General features: G+C 38.5%; 1 protein-coding gene across 2 annotated transcripts; it reads right to left on the bottom strand.

Annotated features, from left to right (window-relative positions):
* Positions 1-910: 910 nt before the first annotated feature.
* Positions 911-7,878, bottom strand: LOC116253840 (uncharacterized). Of its 2 annotated transcripts, none has more exons than XM_050078118.1 (6): positions 6,708-7,878; positions 6,516-6,607; positions 6,333-6,388; positions 4,283-6,223; positions 2,426-2,585; positions 911-2,325 (listed from the first exon to the last, which is right to left on the bottom strand). In XM_050078118.1, the coding sequence occupies exons 2-6, from the start codon at positions 6,604-6,606 to the stop codon at positions 1,673-1,675; spliced, it is 2,901 nt and encodes a 966-aa protein (XP_049934075.1). In that variant the 5' UTR covers position 6,607; positions 6,708-7,878; the 3' UTR covers positions 911-1,672. The 2 variants fall into 2 exon arrangements, with proteins under 2 accessions (XP_049934075.1, XP_031484662.1); XM_031628802.2 differs by having other exon boundaries at positions 6,516-7,256; positions 7,366-7,878.
* Between the last annotated feature and the right edge of the window lie 418 nt (positions 7,879-8,296).

The raw sequence follows: 8,296 nt of genomic DNA, 5'->3' as shown, positions 1-8,296 counted from the left end.
CAACTAATATAGTCAGTAATCAATGGCGCCAGAAGCGTGCACTTTTGTTCATCTTAACTTATATATTTCTGCCACATCTTAAAGGGATGACATTGATCTGACCATAAGCGTCAAAAAAAGCGGTCACAACTTGAATTTCAGGCTCACAATTTTTGCAACACAAAATTGCAAATATTTTATTTTACCTCCTAAGGTAGGGAAGGTTATGTAGAATATTTCTTCTCAAGATTAGGTATCTTTTCTTTCAAGGAAGAAGTCGAATGTCGAAGATGAATCGTGTCCAGGTACCATATTTTATTGTCTGGCCTAACAGATAGCAGATAAATTTAAGCAAAAGAAAATGAGTATATGTACAGGACAAAAAATTTGGCCATTTTATGCAAAAATGTTAAATTGGCTGGTGTTCAACCTGCGACGGAAAAGGAAGCCAAATCCAAATTTGTGTCAGATTTGGAGCAATATTTGATATTAAATTCAAACACATTTGGTGTAATGGCCAAACATATTTAGATTCAGTCAGCTACCCCTACTTGAATCAGAACCATATACATCTGTAACAGCTTGTTTTGCAGAAAACAAACCGTCAAAAGCCATTTAGATCAAAAGTAGTATCAAAACAGTGGGACACCAGAGACAGAGTCAGCCAAATTAAAAAATCTGCTCATTCCTTGATGTATATAAATTATACAGGATATTGCCAAGGTAAAAGAAAATTGATATATTTTTTCCATTTAACTTTATTCTTAAATGATTTTATATTCAGAATCAATTATGACTGGAATGCTTCAAATATCACAATACCTTTCGGCGCAGAAGTTTCCATTTATGACTGGAAGCTCAAGATTTACGTACTGAATTCAGTGCGAAAATTGTAAACAAAAAATGAATTTCAGATGATATTACGAAGCACTTGAAATAGAAATGATACAATAAATTCCCTTCTTAAATCAGATATCGGACATATGGATGATATGAGATGTGATGAGAATGAACAAGGTTCACTTGATCACCATTCGGTTCATATAAGCTCATACAGGCAAGACAGAGACATATAATCTGTGTATGTCAAAAGGAGATATAATCTGTGTATGTCAAAAGGAGATCATCACACTTCCTTTCTGGAACATGCCATGCAAGCATCAGAAATGTCGCAGACCAGACCTTTGTTTCTCCTTTTCTCCTAAGACCTCAGACTTGTTAGCAAACTTGAGAAATGGCCAAGGTGGGTTGTAATCAAACATCCGGCATTATCTCTGTAATCAAACTTCCCCATTCTTTCGAAGGCAACAATATGCAAAGAAGAACAGAGTTCAGTTTCTCAAGTCTCTGTGCCGAGTTTTCTTCGGGGAATTAGCAACACTGGGGAGACTTAGCTGATGACTGATTTAACATAGGCTGAAGACCTGGCAAAACTCTCGCGCCAAATAGAGTTTCCCTGCAACTCCAGTTACAATTCAAACTTGTAGTCAGGGGGTAGAGAATGTGATTCATCCAGCTCTCTGCCCCTTTACCCTTAGAGTAGGAAAACAAAATTGGAAAGCTGTGGCCTATGCCAGGCACAGAAAGTAGCTTGGAGCAGGGGAGAGTGTGGCCTAAGTACAACTGCCAGGTACAGGAAGCAGAGCTTAGAGTGAGGGTGGGCACTGTTGTGCAGAGACAGACAGACATCAATCTAAATTTCCAAGCCAAATGTGTAAATCACTACCTCTTCAATCAAGGAATCAAATATATCCTCTTCAATCTCCCTTCCTGCTTCAAATTCTTCATTCTGGAAATCTATCCATGTTCCCGGTCCAGTACTCATATCCTTGTCCAATATTTCATCCACCTTCAATTCTCCCATGCTTCTCCAACCCAACATCTCCTTGAAAATATCCTCAGTGAGTCCAGTCCTTCCAATGACAGCAGCTCCTCTAGTCCAGTTTCTACAATCCCCTTTGCTGTACTGGCTATATTTTGAATTAATACATTCAGTCACACAATCAAACCACAGCTTCTTCTCAGCATTCATTTGCTTTTGATTCTCAGCACTTCCAGAAGTGGAGCAGTTGCTCTCTAATTTGTTGAAGAGAATAGGATCAACTATCTCATTTGGTGTACTAACTGCAATCTCCTCAAAAATTAACCTAGTATTTGATATAATATCCCTCACATATTCCAATTCTTGTTCATTGGAACAAGCATCCGATCGCTGTAATTGGACTCCTGAAAAGCCAGGCTTTTCCCTTGCTGCAGTGCACACAGAGCTAGCAGAATCCAGGAGTTCCTTGTGAGCTCCCATTAATGGATCTTTAGAAGCTTGGCATGAATGATCAAGTGGGACACCTAAGCAGTGGAAATAAAAGTCAGAAAAGCCACATTATAATGGTATTGTCCACTAAAATAAAACATACAAGCTGGTGATGAGATTGGTTCTTCTCCTTACCATAAACAGCATCTGAACTATCAAAAGAGCTGCAACTGTCATTTGAATATGCAGCCTCAAGAATGGAAACAGGGCTAAGATGCTCTTTCTCATCTGCTGGATCCACTTTCGACAAGTGCTCTCTTTGAGTTCCAAAACGTTGTTCTTCCATTTCCTTTACCTACATGAATAAGCGTCATAAAAAACCAGTAAAAAAAACCACACATAGTTGCTGTACTTGCAGAAATGGTCTAAGAATCACACAACTAATTCTTTAAGTTTGTGATGAATCAATTTAAGCTGACAATGATCAGCAGTTGATGAATTATATGAAGAGAGACAGAAACCCCTTGATGCAAACATTTCATCATGCAAAGATACTATTGGTGTAACATTTCTATCAAAATTCAACTGACACGAAAGCTAGAATGGAAGTATTTCTGCTTGAATATTTGTGACTCGAGATCAAATATTCATGTTTATCTAGAATGGAAGAACAGAACTACCATTTAGACAACTGTATTAAGAGAAACAGACTGTGATTCAAAAATTGGAACTATGTACTTTGTACATGCAAGAACAGCTTGGTGTGATGTATATTTATACATTGAACCAAATGATAGAAATGAAAATGTGTTCAAACTCACAACAACAGCAGTTAAAAAGTCTAAACTCAACTTCTTGCATAAAGTCTAGACCTAAGGCAAAAGAAAACGTAAATGTTCATGATAATGCTTTTTCTATCATCCAACAAAATAATTTTTAACTACATCTTTTAGTCACAATTCCTTCAAATTATTCATGAACTCTATCGATTGCGGCCATGCTTTTGGGAATCTTGTATCAAATCAGTCACATCCACCTGTCCACCATGGCATTTCTTGTACCCAACATCTCTATGATCTTGGCAAGATAAAGATTAAGGACCCTTTTTGACATTTGGAGATTCTATCGCAAAGGCAAATTTTCAACAATTTGAAGGATGCAATGTCATCTTACGGATATTAAGGTATTCCATTTTCTTTGATACAAGGGAACAGATGCTTGCTCTTAGGAGGATAACCCAAAAAACAATAGTCTATGATTCTACTGACAAACGTTTTCTCATGAAATTATATTTATGGATGATTAAATATATTTCTGAAAATATAAAAATTTGTTACAGAAGGCAAATGCAGGATGTGCGAGCAGATGGAGTCCTTAGATCAGTTTTGTTTGGTAGGTTTTGGAATAAGAACAGTGTTCTTACTCCTTGTACTAGTTTATTCTGATAGTCATGGAAGTTAATGTTTTTCACAGGAGGATATGACTGGATTACCCATAACACAGAAGCACAAGTACTTCTTTCAAGAAATTGTTATTCATGATCAATTCAAAAGATTAACCACTTCAACTGATACCACAAGGATAGTACAGCAAGAACAATAAGAAATTGTTATTCATGATCAATTCAAAAGATTAACCACTTCAACTAATACCACAAGGATAGTACAGCAAGAACAATAACCTCCCTTCTTATGAAATTGAATGTGGAGCCCATTTTTCAACTCACTTAACCAAAAACAAATTGGAAAAAAAAAATGACAAGGAAGAAATTGTTGTTCTTGTCGGTGATGATGTTAGTAGTATGATAAGAAGTCAAACATACATCAATAGAATGAAGCTAGATTAGGAAATCCTATCAAACTAAACTAAATGTATCTTGTCTACAAGCCAAAAAGAGGCTTAGTAATAGAATTGTCACCTATAACATGTACATGTACCAGCTAGCAGCAAACAGATAACTGAACTGAAGCATTGATATATGTAGTACCTTATGACTTTATGAGTAAGCTGGACAGAAAGGAAATTATTATTGGTAGCACACAGAAACTGTACCTGAAATCTGAGATCTTTGTTGACTGCCTGACTGCTTGAAGATGATCCGTCAGCTCTTGCAATGTAGACATGATTTAGACTAGTTTCCTGAGGCACAGATGAGCTCTCAGCATCACGTTCCTTCAATATGGGCCCCCCAGAATTAAGAGTAGACAGAAAATCTTGGAGTATGGATAGGGTATTTGCACTCCCTGAATTGGCAGTTTTGAGACCATCAGCATTTTGAATACCAGAAGTCAGTTCCCTTAACTTTCTCTCCAAAAGAACGCTCAAAGCATCTCCCTCCAATGACATTGAACTTTTTGTGCTTGAATCGCTTTTCCCACCATAAGAATCTCTGAAGCAACTCTTCTTTTTATCTTGTCTATCTAATGCCTGATTTGAAGGACGATATCTGGAGATGGCTGCCAAGGGTGAAGTGAATGTAAACGAAACAACATCTGTAGATTCTGTACCCTTATTGTTACTTGAAACAGCCTGTTCGACAGTCTGAAGGCTTTGCCTTTTGAATTCTACCTGATTTAAGAAGCTATTAGTAGTTACATCAGCATCTTGGTTAGTTTTATCTCCATTAACAAATGCAGTTTCCACAAGCCCATTTTTTTCAGAGTTAAAGCTCCCTTCTATTAACCTTTTCTTTCGAGGGAAGTCATTACTTCCTTTTGGGCAGGAACCTTTTTCAGCATCTCTTCTATCCATGCTTTTCTCTGATGCTCGGAAAGAACCTGCTTTCCTTGTCTGGCTGCTGGAATTCGTCCTACTAGAAATGGTGCAATTTCTCACTCCTTCAGGGTTTGCAAGCTTTTGCCTGGAAGAAATATTCCCAATGACATCCTTTCTAGCAGGTTGGTCTCCAGGTTTGGGCAACCTGTTCTGCTTCTGGTTGTTCTGACGGAGCACATTGGTAGCTCCAGAAGTAGCTTGCTTCTGCTTATTCTTTTGGATATTTAACTGGTTCTTGCGCTGTCGGCTCGATGCTGGATCATCCCGTTCATCCTGTACCAACCAACTAGGCGTGGTAGATGAACAATTTTCTCTCTTCTGCACATTAACTTTTGCTTGAAGGGCAAGTGAGACAGACTTCCCTTGACCCCTAGCACCAGCAGGTTTATTATCTGCCGCATTTGGGAAATCTTGAGGTAGTACTACTTGCCTTTCTTTTTTAACAGAAGAGAAAGGCAGCTTTTGGTTGCTTTCAACAGTGCTTTGACCCAATAAGGAGGAAGATAAATCCTTCAGCAACCTTCTTTCAGAGGATACCCTTGAACTAGGGCCATCTTCAGGTCCATTCCAACTCTTGTTCATTGCTTGTCCTTTCAGATACTTGACAGAATTGGACTCACTAAGTTTCTTTGGTATCTCAATGGGCTTACAAATTCTATAGCTTGATACTCTATCCTCCACCTGACCTCTATCGTTCAAAGAAATTGATGAAGAACCAATTATTGAGGATTTGTTCTTAGCAGGTGGATGTAATCTTGGCTCAAGGATCTTAACAGCTGTCTCCATCAAATGAGCTGCACTCTTGGCTGAAACAAATCCAGAACTCTTTATAGGTGATAAGAGTTTATGTTGGATGTCTGAATAAGATTTAACTGGCTTCATTGGTAATGTCTCAGTTTGAAACCTCTCTATTTTTGCCATTTTCTGCAACTTTTGTGGACTTGATTCTACCATTTTAGCAGACAAAGTCTCCATCGTAGGTTGCCTGCCAGAGTGGAAGTTAAGGTACTGTGGTCCAAACTGCAAGCTCTTCTTTGGACCACGAGTAGGCATAGATGAATAAAAAGGTGTTGAAATAGACTCTGTCAGATCCGCAGAAGGCAAGGATTCCAAACCCATAAGTCGGGCGACCACATTGGGAGCCTTGACACCAGCCCCTTCATCATCCATTGACAATGATGAAACACAACTGCATTCACTTCTCTTCTCATCCTCCATCTATGATAAACAAGAAGCAATGCAAATAAACAAAAATTATTAAAGCAAGTTGAGGAAATGTTTCATGAGGGGAAAAAAATGTAGAAAAAAAAAAATAACAGCTGCCTACCATATGGCTTTCAAACTCTAATTTCTCTTCATCCAGCCCATCCTGATTGGGTTCTCCTGAAATAGAAATATGTGAACAATAAGGATACATCAACTTGCAGCGAAAAAAATTCGAAATGTGTAACGGTATAATGTAAACAGGATGAGAAACCGACTCCCAATAATTTCAGATTTGTTTCATTACCTGCCGATGTCGACTTGCCGGAGAACAGTTTCTTCCATTTTGACCTGAAGCCACCAGGACCTCCTTTTGAACTTCGCTTTTCACCTCCCATTCTTCTCAAGTCACCAGAAACTCTGTCAGCCTACTTAAGAACTCCAGAAACTAGGATAACATGTAAATACCACAACGGTATCACCAAAATGGAATATATACCATCAATTGCAGCAAAGACGAACGAAGATCCCGTCCTTTAGATATCACCAAACTTTGGAAATTCCGTCCCAACAATCGAAACATCTAAGCATCCCCAAAATCAAAGTTTTCGCTCCTCATGCTCAAAATAATGAAATGCTGTAGGCCTAAATTCTTAAAGACAACTGATCCTTAATTCAAAGGATATCCAACCCTGTCGATCTTTACAGGCCCTCTCGACTCAGTTTAGAAAGAACTAGTTACTAAGTTTGGAGCTCTCCAATCTAGAACCTACCCCAGAAAACTTCCGGTAACCACGAATTTGTCACCAAAAGATATTTGATAACTTGAATGCTTTCCGCCCAATAATAGCTATAAACACCAGTCTACAACTATGCCTCTACCTCAAGCTAGCGCAGCTGCCCACAATATTCCATCACTGGTTTTCCAGAAACATCGAAAACTAACAATTCTTACAGAAGCTGCCGAAATGAAGAAAGCTGTCCTCCTCCCTTAAGTACTTCGACCATCCGACTGGTTGAAAAAGCTTGACTTCCATCAACAACCATCCTGATTCTCTCCAAGACAAAAGTTTAGAAAATACCAAAAGCGTTCCTGAAGTTCACAAATTCTTGAATTGATCGGCATTCCAGCCACCCGATCCGAAAAAGAAAAATACCTGTTCTTCAGAATTTTTCCAAAAGATTGAGCCGCAGAAAGCACATTTCAAACCCTAGTTCCCAAAACAACACTTGACACTGCAACCTTCACCGATTCCGCAGAACCCAAAACGCCTTTGCAGAGAACCAAACCAAACCTCGGATTTCCAAGCCGTAATTCCCGCAACACTTCAACCACGCGACCTCAGTCGGGAAAAGAAGCAAAACCCAAGAAAATAGTACGTAAAAACCACGAAAATGCACGATTTCTAATTCACAGGGCACATAATAAAATGTTTCAGAAACCAAAATTAGTAAACAGAGATTCACTCGAGGAACACCAAAAATCTTCCTCAGAGAGAGAGAGAGAGAAAGAGAGCCCTGTGTTAGAACAAACTTGTCAATTTTGAAAGACGGGAAAGCACCTAGAAATCTCAACCAGCTGATTGGAAACAAAATGTTTATAAAGAAAAGGAAAGAAGGAGGAGGAAGAGAAGAGAGAGAATGTGAAAGAATGAGGGGGTTCGCGGATGACGAGGAAGTTTTCAGGGCGGCTTTTGGAAATAAATGCGCGTGTTCAGAGGAGCACTATCTCGACAGTATCAGAATCTCATTACAATTTTTTTCAATTCTCCTTCCCATCGTAGTGAATTACCAAATTGCACCGTTCAATTTAGTCAAGGACGAACGAACCCTTTGATCGGCGGAGTATTTAATCTTCAGCATGACGATACTGCCCTCACACCCCTCCATGTAAATTGATCTTCTTCAATCACTCATATTTATTACTAGAGATGTCAAGGAATCATATTTGAATGAACTATAACATAATTAGGTTCAAATACAAATGAAGAAAATTTTATTTTCATATGCAAATGTGATCTTTGAATTCATAATCTAAATCTAATATGTTCACCCAAATCTGACAATTACATAGACAACCGAATCCAA

Source organism: Nymphaea colorata, chromosome 5, assembly GCF_008831285.2.
Source record: "Nymphaea colorata isolate Beijing-Zhang1983 chromosome 5, ASM883128v2, whole genome shotgun sequence".
NCBI lineage: Eukaryota > Viridiplantae > Streptophyta > Magnoliopsida > Nymphaeales > Nymphaeaceae > Nymphaea > Nymphaea colorata.
This window is presented reverse-complemented; position numbering and strand designations above follow the sequence as displayed.

Coding starts and splice junctions, on each gene's coding strand:
- LOC116253840 (XM_050078118.1), bottom strand. CDS start 6,606: ATGGGAGGTGAAAAGCGAAGTTCAAAAGGAGGTCCTGGTGGCTTCAGG. Junction 6,389..6,515: donor CGGCAAGTCGACATCGGCAG/GTAATGAAACAA, acceptor TTTCTATTTCAG/GAGAACCCAATCAGGATGGG. Junction 2,586..4,282: donor ACAAAGATCTCAGATTTCAG/GTACAGTTTCTG, acceptor TTATTCATGTAG/GTAAAGGAAATGGAAGAACA.